At 53.2% G+C, this 25,313-nt stretch overlaps 1 protein-coding gene across 1 annotated transcript in view; it reads left to right on the top strand.

Annotated features, from left to right (window-relative positions):
• SLIT1 (slit guidance ligand 1) overlaps positions 1-25,313 on the top strand; it is a 163,263-nt gene that overhangs the window by 124,860 nt on the left and 13,090 nt on the right. Inside the window, exons 16-26 of the mRNA XM_035026232.1 lie at positions 100-244; positions 849-923; positions 1,093-1,236; positions 3,666-3,809; positions 4,109-4,275; positions 7,022-7,154; positions 9,328-9,396; positions 12,045-12,116; positions 14,761-14,832; positions 15,621-15,692; positions 23,570-23,733. Coding sequence (XP_034882123.1) covers positions 100-244; positions 849-923; positions 1,093-1,236; positions 3,666-3,809; positions 4,109-4,275; positions 7,022-7,154; positions 9,328-9,396; positions 12,045-12,116; positions 14,761-14,832; positions 15,621-15,692; positions 23,570-23,733 — 1,257 coding nt within the window. The remainder of the gene's footprint in view (positions 1-99; positions 245-848; positions 924-1,092; positions 1,237-3,665; positions 3,810-4,108; positions 4,276-7,021; positions 7,155-9,327; positions 9,397-12,044; positions 12,117-14,760; positions 14,833-15,620; positions 15,693-23,569; positions 23,734-25,313) is intronic.

The following is a 25,313-nucleotide window of genomic DNA, read 5'->3' as shown; positions in this document are numbered from 1 at the left end:
TGGGGGCAGCGGCAGTGGGTGGGCAGGGGCAGCAGGCTGAGGGGGCCGGGAAAGCCCTGCCCTGGCCCCTCAGCTTCCCGCTCCCGCCTGTCCCTGAAGGCACGGAGAACTACCAGCTGAACAGCGAGTGCAACAGCGACGCCATCTGTCCGCCCAAGTGCCGCTGTGAGGCCAGCCTGGCGGAGTGCTCCAGCCTGAAGCTCACCAAGATCCCCGAGCGCATCCCCCAGTCCACGGCCGAGCTGTGAGGGCCCCCTACCTCTCTGCAGCCCTCACCTGCCCCCGCCTCACTAACCCTCCTGGATCCACTCTGAGTTTCCCTCTGGTCCAGCTCTGTTGGGGAGCATGGGAGACCCCAGCGTGGCAGGAAGTGGCTCCCCGCCACCCCCCACCCCGCAGCCCCTCTGCTTCCAATCACAGCCTACAGATCCTCTCTGGCCCATGGGGCAGGTTGGCAGCCAGAACCAGGGGTAGCTTTTCTCAGTCATGCTTTTGCCTTCTTCCAGGGGATGTGATCCCATCAGATTGAGTTGGATCTTAAGCCATCCTTTAGCTGTTTTCTTTCTTTAAAAATATAAATCTGTGCACATGTGTATGTGTGTGCATGAATAGCTACACATACCTGTCATCTGTGTATGTACATTTTTGTGGCATTTTTAAGGTTAAAAATATCCCCATTCACCCCCCAGCACCCCCATCCATCCTTCCTTTGAAATAGGATCAGTTTGCCTTGCCAGATAAATTCTTCTGGGAACTCCTTTGTTTGAGTCCCAAATATTCTCAATTTGGAAGATAGTCTCATGTCTGTCATTTATGAATGTGTAAGTTCTCTTCATTGCCTTTTACAGACGATTAAACAACAATGAGATTTCCATCCTGGAGGCCACTGGGATATTTAAAAAACTCACTCATCTGAAGAAGATGTGAGTTACCCATTGGCGGGGAGGTTGCAGTCAGGACTGTAGCGGGGGAGGGAGCAGGCAGATACTGGGTGTGTGGGAGCTCCCAGGGGGAGGCAGGGCTCCGGTGCAGGAAGTCGGCAGGGGGAGGGGGGTCCTCAGCTGCATCATCCTTCTGCTGCCTCCCGTCCAGCAATCTGAGCAACAACAAGGTGTCAGAAATCGAAGATGGGGCCTTCGAGGGCGCAGCCTCTGTGAGCGAGCTGCACCTGACTGCCAACCAGTTGGAGTCCATCCGGAGTGGCATGTTCCGAGGCCTGGACAGCTTGAGGACCCTGTGAGTGTGCGGGCCAGGGAGCAGGGCCGGACTGCCACAGGCAAACCCAAGCCAGGGCGTGGGCGTCTGCAATGAGAGGATGGGAGTCCCCCCTCCCCCCTAACCCCAGCTTGCAGGAGGCAAGGGACAGCCCGGGACCCTGACTGCAGTGGGGCAGGTGATCAGATGTTGCTAACTATGGTTCCCTGGGGGTGGGGTCGATGCCTGGTGAAGGGGTGAGTGGAGGTGGGCCCTTTTGGAGGTTCCCCTTTCACTGCCCTCTGATCAGGCTGCAAGAGCACCCATGTGCGTTGAGTTCAGGCGTGGCCAGCACAGATGCAGGCAGGGGGGCTGGAAGTCCCCAAGGTGGCGACATTGTTGAGATGACCTCAGCCGGCGCAGACGGGGAGCAGGGATGGCCCATCATCTCTGGGATTCTAGGATCCTGTGACCCAGAGCCCGGCCAGAGCTCACCAGACATCAGGACTCAGTGGGATCCTGGGGTCCTCCATCTCTCCAGAAACGCTGCAGGGAGCCCTGTCTCTCCACCCAGGCAGCACTAGCTCTTCCAATGAGCATGCAGACCCTTAGAGTGTGCAATAGACCGTGCTGTCCGGTTGGACTTCTTGCAGTGACAGAAGTGTCCCGTGTCCGCACTGTCTAGTCAGTGGCCACGTGTGGCTCGGCAGTTCTTGACGCGTGGCTAGCGCCACCAAGACACAGAACTCTGAATTTCATTTCATCGTAATTATCAACAGCTACACGTGGCTGATGGCTGCCCCGTAGGGCAGCGCGGCTCCCGACGGCACCTGGCTGGGTTTCAATCCCAGCCCTGGGGTAGGCCTATCGATCTGTTTTCCGAGCACATGTCATGGGATTCGTGTAAAGGAGAGGAATATATGAGGGCATTCCCTGTGGGTTTTTGTGTTTATCTGTTTGTTTTACAAAAAGGGAATTCTCTCTGTGCTGTGTTTTGCCACTTGCTTTTGTCACGTGTGAATCTAGTGTGGCTGTTTCCCCCCAGGCTGTGCGTACAGGGCTGCCCTGTTCGTCCTTACCCTGGCCAGCTACTCCTTGAAGGAGGGTGTCGTGGGCCCTTGGGTTCCCTGCGAGGGAGGCTTGGAGGGGGACGGAGGAGAGGGGCGGGGCGGCTGCTGGGCCAGGGCCAGCAGCACGTGCGAGCCAGAGTGCAGGCACAGGAGAACGGCCAGAAGCCCCCCACCACATGCAAACGACCGCTGCTCTTGTGGGTAGCCGCCACCTTTCCAGTCTTGTGCTTCCACATGTGCCTTGGCATTCGCACGCGCATGCGCACCAGCACATGGGGTGCTTACGTGTTGGTATTTCTGAATGGCACCCTAGAATCCATTTTATTTAGTGACCTGCTTTGTCCTTAAACACGACGCGAGCACCTGTACGTATCATTAAAGTTTCTTTTACAACATTATTTTGAAGGACTAGGTATTACATAATTATTGGAAATTTGGGCTATTTTAGTTTTTGTTATTGCTTATAACAAAAAGCAATACTGTCATTGATATCTTTATCATGAAATTCTGTGCCCATCCAGGATTTTTCCCTTTTGATAAATCCCTAAAAAAGCCTGGCTGGAAGAAAGCATGAAGGGCCCTTTTAGGGCCTTTGGTGCCTCTCCCTTCCGAGTCACTCTCCTCCGGCCCAAGTGTGAAAGTGCCCATTCACTCACACCGACCCTGGGCATTATTATTAAATATTATTATATTCTTAGTAATTTGTCAAGCAAAGATTCAATATGCTTACATGTCCTTGATGACTAGTAAGTTTAAACATTTTTAATCAACGTTCATAAGCCATTTTAATTTCTTTTGTGAATTGCCTATCCTGTGTCAAGCTTGGTTTTGTTTTTAGTGGGGGAGGGGAATTGAGCCAGGTTTTCGAGGGTGAACAGAGACTTTCGCAGATCTACACGAGGAAAGGGGTCATTCCAGAAGGAAACCATAGCCAGGGAAAGGCATGGTGATGCAGGCCCGGATAGCATGCCTGCAGGCCAGAAGAGTCAAGGGTGTGCCACTCTCCTGGGAGGTGGGCAGGTGCTGGTCTGGGGCTGGGTTAGACAGGCTCCCGAAGGTCACAGGAAAGAGGGGAGACATTATTCTGTGGGCCCCTGGGGCTTCAGGCTGGACAGGGACACGACTGGGTGCAGGTTTTAAGCAAGCGTCCCTGGGGGTTGATGTGGAGCGTGGCCTGGGGGTGCCCTGGGCACCCAGGGAGTGAAGGTGGCCGCAGGGTGGACAGAAGAGCATCTAGAGGGGAGGGTCTCGAGGGGAGCATGAGCGCGGGGAGTCCTGGTGCTGTGGCCCCCAGCCTCGGCTCACTGCCTCGAGAGGAGGATTTGTGGGGGGGCCTTGGTGGGCAAAGCGCAGGCAGGTAGATGGCTGCAGGGCACAGCACTAGCCCCTGCCGCCCCCCAGGATGCTGAGGAACAACCGCATCGGCTGCATCCACAATGACAGCTTCACGGGCCTGCGCAATGTCCGCCTCCTCTCACTCTACGACAACCAGATCGCCACCATCTCCCCGGGGGCCTTCGACACCCTCCAGGCCCTCTCCACGCTGTAAGTCCGGGCCTGGAGGGTGGGAAGGCCTGGGGCTCCGGCACCAGCCTCTGTGACCCGGCGGCCGCCTGCACTCCCAAGGGTCGTTACTTTGAAAGCCTCACTGGGGGTGTCGGGCCCTCGTGGTCTGTGGGGTCCCACGGTGTCAGGATGCCACGTCTTCATAACTGCTGGCCGTCTGGGAAAGAGTGCTGGGTGGCCGCGTGGCCGCGTGGCCAGTCCGTGGCGGCGCGAGAGGGCTTTGCAGGGAAACCGCGCCTGGCAGGGCGTGTTGGTGGTCACACGGCCGCCTCTTCCAGAAACCTTCTGGCCAACCCTTTCAACTGCAACTGCCAGCTGGCCTGGCTGGGCGACTGGCTGCGGAGGAGGAAGATCGTGACCGGGAACCCGCGGTGCCAGAACCCGGACTTCTTGCGGCAGATCCCCCTTCAGGACGTGGCCTTTCCCGACTTCAGGTGTGAGGAAGGTAAGCCACGGGCCCCTGGGCGGGAGGGAGGAGGCAGGCTGGTCAGCCCTGGAGAGGAGGTCTCCCGTGCAGGGGGGCAGGGGGAGGCCCTGGTCCGGGGGTGGGGCGGGGAGCAGGGAGACCCCCTTTTTGTCCTGCACCTACCCCTGCCTGGCGGCAGCTTCGTGTAATTCTTAAAGCAATAATATGCTTATTGTGTAAAAAATGGGAAAGTATGGATAAAAGAAGGAAATAAACGTTACCTATTATTCCATCACTCAGAAAAAAGTCACAGTTCACATGTTAGTGTATTTTTTTATAGAAGTATGCCTCATGCAGGGAGGGATCTGCCGCCTGGCCGTGCCTCAGCGCTCCAGGCTGACGGCTTCACCGGGTCCGTGAGGGGCGGTGGGACCTTCCCGGGCCCCCTGCCTCCCTGTGGGAAACCCGGTCACTTCTCACACCCATGTCTGTTTCCTCCGGATTCTCAGTCTCTTTCCTGCGGCCCCTCCCTTCTTTCCCCGCACGTGCAGCATGTAGCTGCGTCCCCTGACTTCCCCGCAGAGCTCCGTGCACACAGGGCAGATTTTTACCCATGGTGACAGAGCAAGGTTGCGGCTCAGCCCACTGTCCCTGTTCTTGAGCCCTGCCACGGCCTTCAGCCGCCAGCAGGCCTGGCCTGCCTCCTCCAGCCCTCCCTGCAGCCCGCTTCCGGACTGGCCCATCCAGGCCAGGGGAGGGTGGTCCTGGGTGAGGAGCTTCAACTTTCACACCAAGAAAGATGGTCAGCGTATTTTTCTAAACAAAACCAATGGTTTTTCTAGAGCAGTTTTACATCCTATTTAAAATTTCATACTACTCACATAGATATTTTTATATCATTTTATGTAGTAATAACTTGCTGGTCTTTAAAATTTTTTTAAAAATTTAGCTTAATTTTAAATTCTAGTATAGTTAGCATACAGTATTATTTTAGTTTCAGGTGTACAATATAGTGATTCAACACTTCGGTCCATTACCCAGTGCTCATCACAAGTGCCCTCCTTAATCCCCATTGCCTATTTTACCCACCCCCCTTACCCCAAAATTCTGTTTCTTTTTAAACCTAACTCTATATTTTGGGCATTTTCTTATGCCATTAAGTATCCTTTGAAAACAGTATTTTTTCCCCCCAAGAAACAGTTTCTTTCTTTTCTTCTTTTTAAAGATTTTTATTTATTTGAGGGGGAGAGAGAGAGAGAGAGAACACGAGCCAGGGGAGAGGGGCAGAGGGAGAAGCAGACTCCCCGCTGAGCCGGGAGCCCGACGTGGGGCTCGATCCCAGGACCTGGAGATCATGACCTGAGCCGAAGGCAGCTGCTTAACCAGTTGAGCTGCCTAGGCGCCCCCTCCTTTTATTTCTCTTATTACAAAGCGAGGCATCATCGTTTCCTTAAAAAGCAACAACGGACAATCCAGAAGAGTAAAAAGGTCACCAACGTGTCCCCTGCTCCTGCTTCCCAGCCCTGAATGACTCCTGTCACTAACCCGCTGTGTGACCTTCCTGAGCTCTGTGTGTGTGTGTGTGTGTGCATGTGCACACGTGGGACGCACGTAGGATCTTGCAGCCCCGTCTGTGCGGGCATTTTCGACATGACAGTCGCTGTCTGGAGAGTGTCGTGATGGCTTTAACCAGCCTGCTGCTTGGTGTTTAGGCACCTCAGAGTGCTGCCCGGAACATCCAGGGAGACAGCTCCCTTCAACTTTCCCCCTTAGGAGAACCTGCTCGAGGTGAAAGGGTGTGACGGTTTGGGTGTTGCTGCCAGGAGGCAGTGGAATGTAGCGGTCGAGAGGGCCGGCGTCCATTCCGGTCCTGTGCCACGTCTCCCAGCCTGGGGCACCTGGGGCACGTCACTGAACCACTCTGCCCTTGGTTTCCTCATCTCTGTATTGGGCTCATGGCACGCCTGCCAGAGAGCTGTTGTGAGGATTCTGGGAGTTCGTCCGTATTGCACGGTGCCCACCCGCAGCCGGCCTCCCTAACCGATAGTCACGGCCACCTGCTCCCTCGTGCCCTCAGCAACGCCTGCTGTGGGGTCCTTGTTATTACTCCTACACCCAGTCAGAAGAAAGGAAGGCAGAGGCCTCTCAGCAATGTTTACTGAATGAATGAATAAATGAATGAATGCATGAATACATGAAGGACGTGTGATGGGAGCTGATTCTGTGTCAGCCGGATGTGGGTAGAGACCCTGCGTTGCCGCTGATCAGCCTGAATGTGAAGTACACATTCATTCATTTATTCATTCAGCTGATCTGTTTTGAGGGCTACTGTGTGCCAGGCTCTGCTCTAGGGCCTGGGCTCCTTCTGGGAGCAAAGAAGAGGAAAGAGACAAGTCTCTGTCCTCGTCGTGCTTGCATTCTCGGGGTGCTCGTGGCCCCCCTTACTGCACTGTTAAAGAGATGATGTTCCATATGGTGTCTGGCACGTAGTAGGTGCTCAAGAAATGGTGTGGTTGCCCTCCTCCTTCTGTGCTGTGCCTACGCCCACCTTGGATCTGAGGCAGGAGATTGACCCAAGACCCATCTCAACTTCAAAACAGGTCCAAGGGGCTTTGTTCCTGGTGGGGAAGGGGTGCAGCCAAGAGGGGACTTATGGGTGCCTGGGGGAGTGTCAGAGAAGTGGAGAAGGGGAATGTCTGCGGCACCGTGGAGCGTGACCCTGGCAGCACGAGGCCCTAAGAAGGCCTGTCCCGTCACTGACGAGGCTTCGGGCCTTCCTCCCCAGGCCAGGAGGAGGGGGGCTGCCTGCCCCGCCCACAGTGCCCCCAGGAATGTGCCTGTCTGGATACCGTAGTCCGATGCAGCAACAAGCACCTCCAGGTCCTGCCCAAGGGCATCCCCAAGAACGTCACGGAACTGTGAGTAGCCCCAGGCCTGGCGTCAGAGGACAAGGTAACCAAGAACAGGTAGTAGCTGACTAGGGCGTGGAGGTAGGGCATTGCAGGAGGCACTGGTTCCAAGAAGGCTTTGAGCTTCTGTGTGACACCCTCTGTAGTCACCTGACGGCGTGAGTCACCCACAGTGAGTGCTTTCTCACTCGCAGCTGACACCGGCTTTTAAAATAAGAAGTCATGTGTGTTTTCCACCTCACATCACCCCATGCGCATCCCTTCTGTCAGGAAAACTCTCACAGAAGTTTATTTTTGCTGGCTGCGTACTTTTCCACCCCATGAATCTACTATGATCTACATAACAAATCCCCCTTTGTCAGAGAGTTGTTTCCAATTTTTTACTAAATTGTATTATGATTATAAATAGTGCCGAGGTGCATATCCCTTCAGTGAAGCTGCTAGTCCAAGAGCGGTGCATTGTTAGGACTGTCACTGCCTTTTGCATGATGGCCTTCCAGAAAAGTCGTCTTTGCACCCCTACTGGCCGGGTGTGGAAATGGCCTCCCCACCCCCACCTCCCCCACCCCCACCCCGTCAGTACTGGGCATCATGATGCTAAAATCTTGGTTGATTTGGGTGTGGTATCTGAGCTTATGTGGGCGTGTGGATGTCAGCGTGTGTGACAGACAGAGATGGAGAGCTGGGCTTCTTCAGTAGACACCCCCAAATAAGAGGCTGTGGTCAGTCCCCGACTCCTCCTGTCCCCCGGGATTGGTCCCTCCAGGCCTCCATGGCTGTGCTTTTCTTTCCCTGCAGGGAGCGTGTGAGGTTTTCATTTGTGTTTCTTTCATTACCAGCGAGGCAGGCTACTTCCTCCCAAGCACATCAACCACCGCAGCCCTTGTCCTGTGATGCCCCACCCTGTCCCTTACCCAGTTTTCTATCATCCTGTTAGTGACCCATTTTCTCCTTGGTGCCTCATAGCAACCCTGAGCATAATGGAACAGTTGGGACAGCCTGCCTTCTTTGACCGAGGTTGCTGAAGTTCAGAGGCTGGGAAGATCTCTTGATTTCTCTAAGCCTTTGTTTTCCCAGCAGTCAATGGGGCCACGGGGGTGTATTGACAAGAGACACTGAGAGGCTCACATGAGATGGGTGGGAAGTCACTTTGTATGATGCAGTGTTGGGTCAGAACGAGGAAGGCCCTGATTCTGCTGCTCTCTGGGTCTTTGTGGGGGTGTGGGGTGAGCCATCCTGGGGGCTGTAGTTGGTGGGGTTCCTGGGCAGGGAGCCCAGCCGAGGTTGCAGCTCCTGGTCCTTGGGTCACTGCTTAGCAAGGATGGCTGGGGGCAAGTAGGGGACCTTCACAGCATCTTGAATCCTAAGCACCACCCTGTAGACCTTCGGGAACCTTCGGGAGTGTTAGGAGGATTTCTGGTGGGCTAGGCTTTGAGGACAACAACTTGGGTGGTGGTGTATATAGTGGGTCCCAGAAGGGAGGCCAAGGAGTGGGAACAGACAGAGGCAGCTGCAGGAGTCCAGGCATGGGTGACGGTGTGCAGTCGGGAGAGATGTGAGACTGGAACACAGCAAATGAGCAGCGACTGGTAGGCGGGAGAGTCTGCAGCCCTGGGGCGCTGTCGAGTGAGTAGGAGAATCACCATCAGGGTCCTGAGCCTGGGTGGTTAGGCCATGGGCTTGATGGCTGATGGAGTCAGGGGAAGCCAGTTTGGGTGTAAAAGCACTGAGCTCAGGTTTGGGCCTGCCTGGGTCCACCCTCACGCACCTTGCCAGCAGGTGTAGAGGGGCCCGACTAGCTGGCAAGAGGCCTGGCAGGTGGGCCTGGGAGGGACTAATGTGCAGATCAGGCCTGTCTGGCCAGGAAAACCGTGGGGCAGACAGGGGATGGGAGAGGAGCCCAGGAGGGAGCCCTGGGGGGTGCCTGCCAACAGGGAGGAGGCTGAGAGGGTGAGGCAGTGGCAGGAAGAAAGCCAAGGGAGGCTTTATGTCTCAGTGCTTTTACCAGGTTCTTTGGCTGGCACCTGTCCACATGCTTAAGTGAGTGCATATATTGTCCTCCAGTTAGCGATTCTGGGCCAATTGTGTGGCCTGCGTGGAGGAGAGGAGAGGAGCCGGCAAGGCCCCAGCTGCAGGGGAGGCTTCCCCAGCGCGGCACTAACTGGTGTGTTCTCTTCTGTAGCTACTTGGACGGGAACCAGTTCACACTGGTTCCAGGACAGCTGTCCACCTTCAAGTACCTGCAGCTTGTGTGAGTATCCAGGCCTCTCGAGGATCCCAGGGCTGCCTCAGAGGCCAGGGGGGCCCCTGGTGTCTAACTGTCCGGCTCCAGCTTTCCTGGAATTCCCTACCACCCCACTTCTGGCTGACCCGGTTTTGAATTTTGCACCGTCCCTCCCAGAAGGTCCGTGCATAGGGCTGTGTTACCACCTAGTGGTCATGCTTGGGAATGGCATGTTCCAGGCTGCCTTGCGTCGGACCCTGTCCGCTTCCGCCCAGCCCATCACCCCAAGCCTCCCTCTGGGCTGAGAATGATTGTTCATGAGGGTCGTCCCGGCAAAGAAAGGAGCCAGAGCAGAAGAGGCTGATGGAAAACTTCTCAGTTCAACCGTGGCCCTCAAACCAAACATGAAATATGGCAGTTACAAATACATGTCTGTGACTACGTTTTTCTTTAGGCTAATATCTTTTTCTGTTATTTCCACTTTTGACCCTTTATGTCCCAGGAAAGTATATGAGATAAGCCTCCGAATAACTTCAGTTCCTCTTAGCCTTCCAGCCTAATTAACACCTCACCTCAGCTGTCTTCTCTGCTCATTGGCCAGATTCTCCCCAAAAGAAGTCCAGATAACATTCCATCTTAGTTGGGCTTGGAGCGGTGCTCGTCAGGTGTGGTCTATGGACCAGTGGCCACTAGAGAACTGTTTGTAATGGGTCCGCAATTAGATGAGAAACTTGCACCGGAATGCAAATCAATGTCTTGCTTCCTGGGCTGAGAAGGTGTTACTGTGACAAGACTCTTAGCTCAACTATGTTGTGTTTAGTGTCCTAAGTGATTTGGACTTTTGCAGAAGTTCCTGGTTGTGGGACATTCAGTTCAGGGACTGGCTACTCTGAGGAGCACTGGCTTCCAGAATCTCGAAGCTCCGGTGTATCTGTCTTTGCTAAAGACCTAGCAGATGTGTTTTGCCTGTGCCCATGGTGGGGAGGGGGGGGAGGGGGGTGATTTGGTGGCTGGTGACAGAGTAGCCTAGACACAGACAGCCTTTCTCTGCTCTGATCTGGGGCAGCCGCGTTGGTGGCTGGGATACGCTTGGGAGGAAAGGAAGGAGAGAGGACCGATGTGGGGCCAGTCCTTGCCCATCACAAGGAGGGGCCACCCAGTGTGCTGAGCGCTCAGTGAAGAACCTCAGTGTGTCCTAAGAACAATGGACCGGTCTTGAATGAGATTAGTTAGAGGAATGTTCACTAAGAGACACTGAAGGCAGGGCATATGGTTTCATGTTACAAATATTTCCTGAGCCAAGAGCTGCATGAGGTGAGGCGACATGAAGGCCCCTAAATCATGGGCCCTCCCCCGAAGGCGGTGGGCTGGTGGCCATGCAGGAGGGAGACTTGGGGCACATAAAGTCACGGGACTGATGAGTGTTCCAAGAGAGGGAAAGACACATTAGGGGTGTGGCTCAAAGCGGTGTGGGGGGGTGATGGAGTCAGTGGGGGGTGCTGGGGCAGAGGCAGAGCCACCAGTGGGCAGAGGGAACAGGGGCAAGAGAATTTCAAGAAGGGTAGCAAATCCACGCCAGGCATGCGGGAGGCAGTGAGGGAGAGGTGGGCCGGAACCCAGAGCACCTAGCAGGTGTCTGGGCTAATTTTGCAGGCGAATGGGAGCCACTGAGGGATTTGGCAGGGAAGTGACTTAGTCAGATTTGTGTCTTAGTCAGATTTGTGATGCCCACCCGTGTGGAAGATGGATCAAAAGGGGGCAAAGCTGCAGGTGAGAGATGAGGTAGCTCCTGAGCCAGAAGCTGGGAGAGAGATGGCCTGAGTGAGCAGAAAGGGAGAAGGAGGAGGCTGAGAGAGAGGAGGTGGTGGGGCGCAGTTTCTGGGTTGTCAGGGCTGTGGACTGGGTGGGTGGGGGGAGCAGCACAAGATGTGGACCGGACTTGGAGTGTCTCCGGAGGGGAGTTCATAAGCCAGGGCTGCTGGGCCCACAGAGGAGGGCATTGCTGCCTGCAGTGGGGAGGGAAGCCTAGAGCGTCCCCGAGGCTCCCAGAGTGGGCTACAGGGAGAGGGTCCGCGAGGTAGGGTTGGCTGGGAAAGCAGCTTCACCAAGAGACTGAGAAGGTACAGCCAAGGAGGTGGGGGTAGTGGTGGTGTGGGAAGCCAGTCAGGGTCTGAGGAAGAAAGGACAGGGAAGCAAGAGGTTTGAGAAGAGGGGTATCAGCCGTGACCCTGGGTGGGCTTCATCACTCTGAGACCTTGTGCCTTCATTTGAAAAATGGTGGTTACATCTCCCCCATTGGATTGTGGGAGGGCTAGGAAGGAGCTAGCTGAGTGGTAGCAAGAGGAGGAAGCACAGAGCCCAGTAGATCTGGTAGTTCGGAGGCAGCCCATCTCCTTGGTGGGAGCACTTCCAGAGTGGAAGGGGGCAGAAGCCTGGGGTGGCGATAAGGAAATGGAGACAGGCAGCCCTGGGGATGTAGTGGGAGTTTGGGGAGCAGGGCAGAGTGCTGTAGCTAATTGTGCACCAAATGCCCCTCTCTGCTGCCCCCTCCCTTGCCCCCCAGCTGCCACCTGGCTGAGGGAGGGCCACGGACAGAGTGGGGGAGGGAGGAGCCCATAGCAGAGAGCAGGGTGGAGTTCTTTCTTTCTAAACAATGATGCTTTTTTCTTTTCCAGGGACTTGAGTAACAACAAGATCAGTTCCTTAAGCAATTCCTCCTTCACCAACATGAGCCAGCTGACCACTCTGTGAGTCCTGGGGGCGGGGAGGCAGAGGGAGGGCACACACGGTCTGGACACTGAGACTTTGCCCAAGCCCCACTGGCCACTGACCGTATCACCAGCAGGGAGTGTGCCAGGGCCTGCCAGCCGGAAAGAAAAAAACCAGGTTTTTTTATTGTGAAATACAGCATTCATACAGAAAAATGCAAAAAATATAAATGTACCATTTAACAAATAGTCATAAAGCTGGCCCCGGTGTGAATACCCAAGGCAAAAAATAGAACACAGCACCCCAAAAGTCCCCCTATCCTTTCCTGATCATTCCCCCTTCCTCCCATCTCCAGGCCGTGCCTAGCCTGACTTTTATGGTGATCACTCTTTGATTTTCTTTACAGTGTTGCCATCTACATATGCACTTCTCTACAAGGAAGTTTCATTTTGCACATTTTTGAACCTTATATAAATTGAATCATACAGGATATATATATTTTTTTGTATCTGGCTTTTGTTTACCATTGTGTTTGTGAGATCCACTCATGTGGGAAGCTGTGGTCTGTTCATTTTTATTGCTGTGTAGTATTCCTTTGTAGGACTGTGCCATACTTCCCTTATTCATTTCACTATTGCTGGATGGTTGGGTTGTTTCCAGTTTTGACTGTTGTAAACAGCGACCTTCTGAACATTTTCATGCCCGTCGTCTGAGCTATTTTGAGGATTGTTTTAGTTACATCCCAAGCCATTGGTCGGAAAGTATAGCAAGCATCCCTTATATTGGCCTGTGGCTTAAGAGCGGTATCTCACTCACCTTCTCCACACCTCACTTTACAGATAATGTGCCAAGAACTGAAGAACTTTCCCTTAGGTTCTACTGTGGTCCAATACCCAGAAAACAGTAGAGCCAAGACCCAGAAAAAAGGACTGGGTCATGACCTAGCCAGACCCCCCGGAGCAGAATGTGGGCCCGAGGCCATGCAATGCTGGTTCTAGGTTCCCCACCTGCGCTTATTTGCCCCGGGGTCTACTCATCAACTGGGTCCCATTTCAGAGGCTTCCTGAGTCTGCATGCGAAGCTGCCCCCCAGGGGACGTTTGGTCATGTCAGAAGCATTTTGGGGGGCCACGGCTGGAGGGGCCCCTGACACCTCATGTGCAGAGGCCAGGGCTGCTGCTAAACACCCCACAAAGAATTGTCCATAGTGCTGGGGCAGGGCAGTCCCAGTCTCGGGGATCTGGCCCCTGCGAGGGGACACAGAGCCCGTTCCTGGGACAGGAGCATCTCCTTGCTCTCATTATTTTAGAAACAGCTTTATGGAGGTAGAGCTAATATACGGTCAACTGTACATACTTAAAGCCCACAGTTGGCCACATCCTGACTTATGTTCCCATCCATGGAACCCTCACCACAACCAACACAGTAACCGCTTCCATCACCCCCAGAAGTCTCCTCCCGCCCTGTGACAGCTCTCCCCACCGCCCCCCTACCGCTGGCCCAGGCCACCAGCCGTTGGCCTGCTGTGGAGGAGTTCGCTCGGCCCAGAGTTTTACATGAACGGAATCCTCCCACAGGGCTCTCTTTTGTTTGGCTTCTTTCAGCCGGCATAGTTACTCTGAAATTCCTCCCTGTCACGGCATGGCACGGGGTCGCTCCTTGCTCCTGGTCTTCCACTGTATGGCTGTGTGTCTGTCTGTCCGCTGACGGACATGTGGGGCTATTAACGAGCATCATTTCCTTTATCGTCAACCTGCCTGTCTGCCCTTGATGGATTCGTTTATTTGGAAGCCTTGGGGGGAGAGTGGTGTAGCCTGTGGACCTAGGAAACTGAGAAGCTGACTTAAAAACCCAGCTTAGGGACTTAATTACAGCACCCTGGGGGAGTTCTGTCTCCCTGCGGGGCCTCAGTCCTCATCTTTATGATGGGGGCAGTCACAGCGCCTTCCGGGCCCATAAGAGCTTCTTTTTTTTTTTTTTTTTAAGATTTTATTTATTTATTTGAGAGAGAGAGAGAGCACAAGCAGGGGGAGAGGCATAGGGAGAAACAGGCTCCCCGCTCATCAGGGAGCCCAACTTAGGGCTCGATCCCAGGACCCTGGGGTCATGACCTGAGCTGAAGGCAGATTCCCAACCCCCTGAGCCACCCAGGTGCCCCCGTCAAAGCTTCTTAATGGCACATCTCTAGGTGGGCTTGGACTTCCCCTGCCGGCTCCGGGAGTGAGGCCGGGCCTGATCAGGGGGCAATTTCACAGGGACCCCACCTCCGGCCCTCGCTGGGGCAGCCTCCACAGGCGAGGGCGCCCAGTCTCCTTCCTGAAGGCTGGCTGGGAGCCGGGCACAACGCTGAGGGCTTCACCTGAGCCATTTCCCCTTACCCACAGAAAAGCCCTATCGAGTTGTCATTGTTTTTGTCCTTGCTCTGCAGCTGGGGGAACTGATGGAGGCATAAAAGTGTTGGGGGACATGGCCGGGTCACAGGGCTTACTAGTCCAGGGCACAGCCCATAGCCCCTTCCATGCTCAGGCCTCCCTCATTTTGCTGCTGAGCAAACTGCCCCCGCACCCTGAGCCAGCCTGCTGGGGCCTGGTCCCTGACTTGGGCCACCCCCTCCCTGTCTTGGTCTCTCCTTCCTCCTCCCTCCCCTCTCCTGTCCTCCCTTGCCCTCCCTCTCTTCCCACAGGATCCTCAGCTACAATGCCCTCCAGTGCATCCCTCCTCTCGCCTTCCAGGGCCTGCACTCCCTGCGCCTGCTGTAAGTCTCCCTGCTCTTCATTCCCCCACGAAAATCCAGCCCATGGAGGGCCCTGCGGCCTCAGTAGGGCCAACAGTGTCCCAAGACGGGAGGCCCGTCCATGCTCATTCAAGCCCCTCACGGAGGCTGGAGAATGAATGGGAAACTCTGAGAAATGGGGGGTTGCTATATGCCCCACGTTGTGTTTGGGGGAGCAGTGTGGCGGGGTGGCACCCAACATAAGGTAGCCCCTCGTTTGCATATGAGTTTCCGGCTCAGGTGGAGAATGTTCGAAAGAGATTTGTGAACCTTTTCTAAGAATTCCCACTGGGAGGTTTTTGCCCTGTGATCAAAGCCCCCTGTCACGCCTGTTGGGAAGGCCTCTCGAGGATCCATGCGTGGGATCCCCCGGCAGCCCAGCCTGGGGCACGGGGACATTCTTTACCCTCAACCTGTGGCTTGCCATAGTAACCTTTTCCCCCGAGAGGGAGCCTACCCCTCAGGCTTGCTGGCCAAGGGAGGGGGGCACAGGGCCGCACACATGTTCCATTTGCCGTGTAAACAAAAATGGTGCTTTGGGTTGTGATGGCAAAAACGAGTCCTCCAGAAGGGCTGGCGCAGGGTTGTCTACTTGGATTATGAGGGGCTCCCTCTCCCTTGCCAGTGGCTGGCAGGGCTGTGTCTCCGAGCTGGAGGCCATCTCCCTCTGACATTGACGGAGAGACCCAAGGATAAGCACGACACACGCCTCCATCAGTTCTCGAGTCTCTGTCCCTGGATGAGGCACCGACGGCCTCTTCTCTCCTCAGGTCCCTGCATGGCAATGACATCTCCACCCTCCCAGAGGGCATCTTCACAGACGTGACCTCCCTGTCTCACCTGTAAGTAACTTCGGCCCAATTCTCGAGGCCTCTTTGGATTTAAACAGAACTTGGATTCGGGAAAGACCCCCCCCCCCCACCTCCTGAGACTGGCAGAGTTTGTGGCTTTTGCCCTGAAACTGATTGAGCTTGTGAACTTCAAACCCTCCCCGTCTCAGATGCTTACACGTTCAGTTTCATCAGTCCCAGCAATGGGGTTTGAGGACAGTTCTTCATAAGCGGTCGTAAGAGTAGTAATGCCCCTTGTTGACTGCATCAGCTGGTGTAATCCTCACAGCCTTCCCTCAACATGGGCACAATGATTCCCATTTTCCACATGAGGAAACAGGCCCAGAAAACACGAGAAGCTCGCCCAAAGTTGCACAGCTGGCAGGGTCCGTAGTCTTCTGTCTCGAAAGCCCACGCTCTTAAGCATGACGCACTCTTGCGCTTCTGACTTCACAGGCTGGGGGATGAGCTCTGGATGTTTACTACCCCCAAGAAGTGGTATTATTCGATGTAGAATTGCTTCCAAAGCCATTTAGCTGGCAGTACCGTGTGGATTTTTAAAAAGCAGTGTGCTTAGTTCCTCAAAAGGCTAAATGTGGAATTACCCTGCGATCCGGCAATTCCACTCCTAAGTGTATATCCCAACTAATTGGAAGCAGATACCTTGTACAGCAGCTTCCTTCACACACTAGCCAAAAAGCAGAAACAACTCGAGTTGTTGGACAAAACGTGGCGTCTACATACAATGGGATCTTTTTCAGCCGTAAGAAGGAAGGAAAGTCTGGCACCTGCTACACACACGGCGGAGCCTTGGAGACATGCTGAGGGAAATCAGCCAGACGTTAAAGGACAAATGCTGTCTGATTCTGCTGATGTGAGGTACAGGATAGTCGACCCCACAGCTGTAGGCAGGAGAGAGGTGGCCTCCAGGTGCCAGCAGCAGGAGGACCCGGGGAGCTCTCCTTCAGTGGGTACGGAGTTTCTGTCCGGGCCGATGAAGAGTTGGAGAGCCAGAGAGTGGTGAGAGTTGCACAACATGGTGCTAATTGATGCCATGAACCGTATACTTAAAGTGGCCCAAATGGCCAATTTTATGTTGTGTATATTTTTACCACAATTGGAAAAAAGAAAGGAAAAGCAGTGGGGCCGTGACAGGACCATCCTGCTTCTGGGGGTGGGGCTGGGTGCAGAGCATTCTCTCCCAGAGTCCCAGCTCCAGGCCGAGGCAGGGATCAGGCCAGATGTACCGCAGCTGGGATCCCGGGTGTTCCTGGGACTTCTTGCTCTCTGCCCACACGCACGTGCGCAGGGCCTGAGCGGGCACCAGAGAGCCTTCTGGGGCCCCCAGCATCGCCACCTGAGGCTCATTCATCCAGCAGTCTCACTGGGTTTTCTCCGTTGTAAGACTCGCCTTCTCCGCATATTAGTCTCTGAAATCATAGCGTATCTTACAAATGATCTGTATATTTAATATGGTAATATTTCTCTGCACCTCCCAAAGCACGTTAAATCAGTAGTGCATTAACAACCTTAGACTTGAGGAAAGAAATAGTAACATGTACTATTTATTGAGGGTCTGTCTGGGACAAATGCTTTACTATGTGTGAATACCTTATCTGTGGTGTTTTGTTTACTCCAAGACCGAAGTGAGAAGTAGGTATTGTGCTCTGCTCCAGTTCCGCAAATTTGACAGGGACTGCCTTGAGCCCACAGTGAAGGTTCTAGTGCTGGTCTGGACTCCGTGGGAAGAGTGCAGTGATTGATTAGTAATGTCTGCCATGGGAGTGAAAGGGAAAAAGGGCTCTGTCCTAGGTGATAGGATTGATTATTTCCATTTTCCACTTACTATTTCTTTCCATTTGTTTATTTACATTTATTATTTGTATTTATTTACATTTATTACTTACATTTACATTTTCCATTCAGGCCCAGGTTCAGAAAATGAAGCCGCTTCCTTTGGTCGTAAAGCTAGGAAATGACAGAGACAGGATTGGAACTTAGGTGTATCTGATTCCCAAGCTATTTATTTATTCATTCTATATTGCCTCAGTAAATATGCCCTGAATAACCACAGTGAGTCAAGTGCTGAAGAATTTACTACCAAGAGGTTTCTGTCTTCTGTGACCCTTAGGGATATTATAAAGCAAATTTAAAGGCAGCAGTGACTAACTTTGGGGAAGTCAAGGAGATCTGCAGAGGTGGTGATGTTGCTGCCATCGGAAAGGGACTAGCTAGGGGTTTGCCATTGGAGAAGATACGGAAAGACATTCTAGGAGGAGGGAACAGCATGTGCAAAGGCAAGATGGCAAGAAAGTAAATGACATATTCAGAGATGTTGTCCAATATAGGACATGGGGGTTGGGTGAGGAACGTGGGGTGGGAAGAGATGACTCTGGAAAGGAACTTTGGAATTCCATTGTGAAGGGCCTTTTGTGCCATGCTAAAGAGTGTGGACTTCGTGTTACAGATAGAAGGGAATCGGGGAAGAATGAAGTGGTAGAAAGCTCCTGGAAAGCCATGGTGACATGTGGAGGCTGGCTGGCATGGGACGAGGCAGGAGGGAGCCTGGCTGGAGACGGTGGCTCTAGACAAAGGCCAGGCAGGGGCTGTGTTGGTCATTGCTCTTGATGATTCCCGTTCAACAGGGCCTTGTTTCCATCTGTGTTTGGTGGTTAGTGGTTGTGAGCTCCTTTTTTGCTGATGTTTGGAATTCTGAGGACCTAAATTAGAGATGCTTCTCTCCAAAGAGCATCTGTGCTTATCTCTGTGGGCACCAGGGCAGGAGTCACCCAAGAGTTAGCATCCAGTGTCCCTGGCTCCTGGAGGTGCCCTTTGTTCCTATTGTGACTCTGGCCTGGGCCTTTCCTCTTCACTAGCAGTATGCAGGGGGAGGGGGGGCAGTAGGCAGACGGTGTGGTGGAGGCTGAGGTCTGCCATATTTAAACCCCTTGAACCCTAGGCATCAGGATGTGTGGTGTTAGATCCTTGTTCTGCCATCAACTTGCAGTGGGATCTCAGATAATTCATTCATCTCTTTGGGCCTCTTTCCTCGCCTGTACCCCAAAGGTTATTTCTAAGGTCCACTATGGTCCATAGGCCATAATGATTGTGAGCGCTCATCACTGCCCTGGGCTCCAATACCCTGCACACTTCTCCACTTTTTTTTTTTTTAAAGATTTTATTTATTTATTTGAGAGAGAGAGAATGAGAGAGAGAGAGCACATGAGAGGGGGAGAGGGTCAGAGGGAGAAGCAGACTCCCTGCCGAGCAGGGAGCCCGATGTGGGACTCGATCCCGGGACTCCAGGATCATGACCTGAGCCGAAGGCAGTTGCTTAACCAACTGAGCCACCCAAGCGCCCACTTCTCTGCTGCTTTTAGCTTTTGTATTTACTTTGCAGTTAGCTCATCTTTCCTCCATTTGTCCATCCATCCATCCATCCATCCATTCATCCATCCATCCAGCTCTTCATCAACGAATATTTACTATGTGCCAGATCCTGTGCCAAGGTTCCCCAACATCATTCTTCATTTCTCTAATCTGGCATTTTGTTGCCTCTGGTTTACTGCGTGCCGGGAAACTAGATTCCGAATTCATTAAGAATTCGGTGTGAAAAGTAAACACGGAATGATGAAGTAGATCATGGTATGCCCACAGGACAGAAGAGCAAGTAGTTAATTAGAGAGTTATGGCACTGTAATTTACTATTTGATGAAAACGCGGGATAAGGAAAACTACCCTGATTTCACGGACGTACATATATGAACCCAAGAACTGGATGGGAATACACAAAAATTAAGTCAGTTACATTTGTGGGATGATGGAGGATTCTTTTCTCTTTGAATTTCCTTTGCTTTCACACTGAGCTCGGTGCATTCCTCATGCCTTTGGGCAGGGCTGGGGTTAGGCTGGTTCACAAGCACTCCCGGGCTACCTGCTGGTAGTCTCAGTGCAGTAGAAGGAGACAGTGAAGCCCACAAGCACATTGCCTGAGAGGAGACTGGGCAGAGGAGGTGTGGTGCAGGTGAAGGAGATTTTGAAGTTTCAGTACGTGCTAAACTCTAGAGTCGGCGGCTCTGGGAAACAGCCTCAGGAGTGCTGCTTTGGTCCCCGTTACAGTAATAGGAGCCTTGGTGTGAACACACCGAGTATCTGCCGTTTCAGCTATTTCCAAGTTACACCAAAGATCAACAACACGCGATTATTTATACTTTGGCTAGAGTGTAACCCTGAATCACAGCCCTTTTGGGACCCCACCACTGCGCCTCAGCTGGGCCCGTGACTCTCCACTCCCCACTGAGCTCACAGTCACTTTTGGTGGGAAAAATGGTCCCCAGGTGAAAGTGAAGTCGTCTCAAAACCCCAGCCTTTGGGTGAATGAGCGTGGGAACGGTTGAAATCAGGTGCAGAGTTGGCTCTATATAGAAACAAGGAAAACGTGTGGGTCAACCCAGAATTTACTTTTGAATGTTATATTGACTTTGGAAGTTTTTATTATTCTTTATTATTCTTTTTATGTAAAGAGTCAGAAAGGGACACTTAGATTGGAGGTGCACATGGGGCACCTGGCTGGCTCAGTTGGTGGAGATTGTCACTCTTGATTTGAGGGTTGAGCTCCACTTTGGCCGTAGAGATTACTTATAAATAATAAAAAAAAAAACCTTAAAAAAGATTTAAGGTGCAGTTTTGCTGCCATTTATGGGGGGGACGAAGGGGGAATTGGCATTATGACAATCCTGACCTGTCAAGGTCTCCACATTCACAGTGACCTCAGTCTCTGGCGCATTTTCTCTAAAAGAGCTACAGGACTGAAAGAAGAAGCCACTCATAATTAGCTTTCAGCTCATGGCTCATTACCAGACCACACTCCTGCAGTGCACTACAAAACAAGTATTTTAAAATAAAGTCTGTATTGACATTTTGAATAACAGAATCACATTACCTTGCACTTTTTATGTTAAAAATATTAATCTGCTTAACGTAAACATTTTAAATATAGCACAATTTTTGTATTCCTGTTATTTACAAAGTCTTTTTTTTTTTTTTTTTAAAGATTTTATTTATTTATTTCACAGAGAGAGACACAGCGAGAGAAGGAACACAAGCAGGGGGAGCGGCAGAGGGAGAAGCAGGCATCCTGCCGAGCGGGAAGCCCGATGCAGGGCTCAATCCCAGGACCCTGGGATCCTGACCTGAGCTGAGGGCAGACGCTTAACTGACTGAGCCGCCCAGGGGCCCCAAAAAGTCTTTTTAATTTTTTAAACACACTGTAGCTTCAAAACAATTAGAGCATCTGAGCTTCCTCTACCTCTAGCAGCCTGGCACTGTTCAATGGGGAAAGGAAGGTATCGCTGCCTGTCCCATTAGCCAGGATGGATGCTATCAGCAGATCAGGACAGAAAAAAATTAAACACACATCGAGGTTGAACTGGCCTTCTCTTCCATGCTGCATTATTCCCTTGATGCCCATTTTAGGTTATTTGTGCTTGTCTTTCTGCCCCCCCTCCAGATCGTAGGCTCTTGCTTGAGTCATAAAGTGAGCCCCAGAGAGGTGACGCGGCTGCTCAAGGTCAGGGGGCAGGGAGGAGCTGCGCTGGGGCCAGACTTGCCCAGCCGCCTGGAAAGACTGTGCAGTCATCAGCTGGGCTATTCTGGGGAATTCCTGCTCAGAGTTGCAGCTGCTTTCATCAGACCCAACACACCTCGGGGGAGCTGCTTCCTCTCCATTGCCCAGAAACAGGTGGAAAAGGGCAGCACATCCGCTGGTCACTTAATAAATGCGCCCATTCTCATTCTCATCACACAGCCTTATATTTGCAAAATAGTGTTGCTATAAATGAACTGCCCGCCCCGAGGCTCTGATTTTTCTCTTTGCTGGACCGGGGAGCTCTGGCCCCTGCATTCCCCCAAACCTGACTCCACTGTAAGTCAGGGAGGTGTTGAGTGGGGCTGTGCGGTGTTGCAGGGTGGGGGGCAGTGGTGTGGTGGTGAGGGAGCAGGCCTGGCCTGATGCTGCCGGTGAGCGTGAGCTGATACAAGGCAGCTCTGAACATCCTGCGTGCGCTTCCTCTGTGACCTAAAGCCTACTTCTAGGCACCTGTTCCAGAGAAATGCTCACACCGTTGGAAACAACCAGAATGTCTGGCAATAGGGAAATTGTTCAGTAAGCTGTGAGATATCCATTCTTTGGGATGCTATGAAGCACTTTGACAAAATGCGGTGGATCCCTTATTGCTGACCTGGAAAGATCTCCAAGACGTGCCACTTAGTGACAAGAAGCTGCTCGGTAATGATGTGCAGGAGGGGGATACACTTTGTGAAGAAGAACCCTAGGTGTTGGGGGATGGGCATTAAGGAGGGCACGTGATGGAATGATGACTGATGAATCACAGACCTGTACCTCTGAAACCAGTAATACATTATATGTTAATTAATTGAATTAAACTAATTTTTAAAAAAAGCCCTAGGTGTAACTATGGGAGAGACCAGAAGGCTACAAGCCTGGGTGTGGTGACTGTGTGACCACAGGTCCTTCTGTGGTTGGTAGGGACACTGGGGGCAGCCTTTCTTCGTAATGTGGATGTATTGTAATTTCTTTCATTCTTTTGGAAACAAGGCTGTGATCAATACCCCTGCACAGATGTATCTGCGATAAACTTCCAGAAACAGAATCGCTAGGTCAAAAGGCCACTGCACGGGTGATGTGATAGATACCACAAAACTCCCTGCCGTCGGAGTTATAGGAATGGGCCTTTTTGAAAAATATTAAGGTGACATTCGCTTAATATAAAATTAACCATTTTAATGTGTATAATTCAGTGGCACTTAGTACCTAGTTCCCCACATCGTGTGAGGCAGAGACTTTTGTTGGCAGGATTTGGAAGTGGTTTACAATGAGAGTGCATCCATGTGCTCCTTGTTTAATTAAAAATGAAAAGAAAAATAAAAGAGTGTGGACTTCAGAGTCAGACCGCCCTGGGTCTGGAGCCCGGGGCTGCCTTCACTAGTTGCGTGACCCCAGGGAAATGGCTTCGTCCCCGTGAGGCTCGATTCCCACTGTTGGGGACGGAGAAGAAAGCTTACACCGTGGGGCTGCAGGGCCGTGGGAAAGCAGCTGGTTCATCCCAGCAGGAAATGGGGGCTCCTCCCCCGCCATGCACTCTGGAGGCAATGCACTGATTGGCCCTGGCCTCAACAGCTCTGGTTCAAATCCCACCTCCCCCCTTTCTCTGTGCAATCTTGGGCAAGTGCTCAACCCTTTTGAGCCTCTTTCAACATGTGCCATGGGGAGAGCAGGCTGTGGGGAGGACTGCGAAGATGACACATAAAGGGGCGCCTGGGTGGCTCAGTCGTTAAGCGTCTGCCTTGGGCTCAGGTCATGGTCCCAGGGTCCTGGGATCGAGCCCCGCATTGGGCTCCCTGCTCTGCAGGAAGCCTGCTTCTCCCTCTGCCTGCCACTCCCCCTGCTTGTGTTCCTGCTCTGGCTATGTCTCTGTCAAATAAATAAATAAAATCTTAAAAAAAAAAAAAGTGTTAGGGGTGCCTGGGTGGCTCAGTCGTTAAGCGTCTGCCTTCGGCTCAGGTCATGATCCCAGGGTCCTGGGATCGAGTCCCGCATCGGGCTCCCTGCTCTACGGGAAGCCTGCTTCTCCCTCTTCCACTCCCCCTGCTTGTGCTCTCTTTCTGTCAAATAAATGAAATCTTTAAAAGAAAGAGAGAGAGAGAACACATAGGAAGTGTTGGAACAGCGCCGGCTGCGCCGTAGAGACTCACGTCACGGGGGCTGGTAGGATTTCTGCCCGCCCCTGGCTGAGGGCCCGGCAAGCTCAGTGCCTAGTGGGCGAAGGAGCCCATTACGGAAGACTGCTGCCCTCTGCTCTCTGATGCAGGGCCATCGGGGCCAACCCTCTGTACTGCGACTGCCGCCTCCGCTGGCTGTCTGGCTGGGTGAAGACCGGCTATAAGGAACCGGGCATTGCCCGCTGTGCGGGGCCCCCGGACATGGAGGGCAAGCTGCTCCTCACCACGCCTGCCAAGAAGTTTGAATGCCAAGGTGAGCCCAGGAGCATGAGCACGGCGGCTGGGGGCGGGGGTGGTAGGTACAGGGTTGCGTCCCCACCACCTGCTGCTGGGGGCCCACGGGACCCACCTAATCCTGGCAGGGCCTTCCAGGGGCCTCTGTGTCCCCGTGGTGACTGGCTGAGTGGGGGGTCAGGTGGCAGGAATGAAGCACCTGCTGCTTGTTAGCATGCTCCCTTCTGGTCCTGGCGTACAGCGAATGAGAAAAGCCAGGCAGAACATCTCGGGCGGTGAGAGCCTTAATCCCTCCCTGGGGTTACGTAAGGAAAATAAAAATAGCAGCAGTGTTTCTGGAAGCTCCCAGCCTCTCAGCAGCAGGAGTGCTCGGGCCTCCCTTTGGTAGGACTCGTGCGCTGCAATGAGCTTCCACCCTGAGCCCCTGGACCCAGCGGCCACTCTCCTGACATTTGCTGAAACACGGGGCCTGAGCATGATTGGGACTCGGACATGCTTTGCTCTGAAGCTGCCTCACGCGGGGCGTCTGTAAATACTCCTTCAGAGGTTGATTGATTGACTGATGGCCCGGGAGCCCCGCTGAGCCAGGGGAGGTGGCTGAGGGCTGCCCCAGGGCCGGCTGGGGGCCCAGCCCCTGCCCTCTGCAAGCTCACAGACCTCCACCGGAAGTGAAACTGACAGCCAGAGGTTAATGGCCACCTGGCATGAAGGAGGCTGTCAATGGGGTAACCGTTCAGGGGGGCCTGACCTGTGGCTCGGCTGTTGGGAGCAGAACATTGGCTCAGTATTTAATGGTTAGTAGATGGTATTGGTAAATTAATTTTTTTGTTGTTGAAATATAACATGCATAACAGCAAGGTACACAGATCATAAGTAGAGGGGGTCCCTGAATTTTCACAGACTGAACACACCAGGGAACTAGCACCCAGATGAAGAAACGGAATCCCAGCGGTACCCGGGAAATCCGCTCATGCTTCCTTCCAGTTATTACTGAAAAGTGTGTCTCTTAATGCTCACACCTCTTCAGCAGGACCGATATCTCTCCATTTCTAGAAGGAGGCCTGAGTGGAAACCTGAGTTTACCGGCTGGGTTTTCTATTTATTCTCATGAGGTCCTCATGCCCCTCCCAGCCCACCTCCAGGTTCGGGGAAGAGGACCCGTGAGTCCTGGAGGGGCCGGAGGAGGTCTTGCCTGTGGTGACGGGAAAGGGCCCTTCCCCGTTCAGCCTCGGGGAGAAACAACTTGAAGGCAAATGGACTTTTCCCACCTAAGCACGGGCCCTCCCAGAGCCGTGTCCCCTCCCTGCCGAGGTGGCCGGCTACGGTCTCCTGCTCATTGTGACGGGGCTGGGTGGGGAGCCAGAGCCGCCTTCAGTCATAGTGATTGTGTCGCCCTCACACCGGCGACTTTGCCCGGACCACCTCGTGGGGGCTCCGTGGGTGTCCAGCGCCCGCCCATTAAGTGCTTCTCAATTAGCTTATTTAGTCCTCATGGCCCCCGAGGCAGGTGCTGTGATTAACCTCACTTTATAGAGGCCGGTCCGGAGGCTGGGGAGGTGGGCTGAGAAAGGAGGGCGTGAACGTGACCGAGAGGAAAAA

This window comes from Mirounga leonina, unplaced genomic scaffold (assembly GCF_011800145.1).
Source record: "Mirounga leonina isolate KUSES-001 unplaced genomic scaffold, KU_Mleo_1.0 Mir_114, whole genome shotgun sequence".
NCBI classification, from domain to species: domain Eukaryota; kingdom Metazoa; phylum Chordata; class Mammalia; order Carnivora; family Phocidae; genus Mirounga; species Mirounga leonina.
Note: the sequence above shows the minus strand (reverse complement) of the source record. Positions and strands in the feature narration are given on the sequence as shown.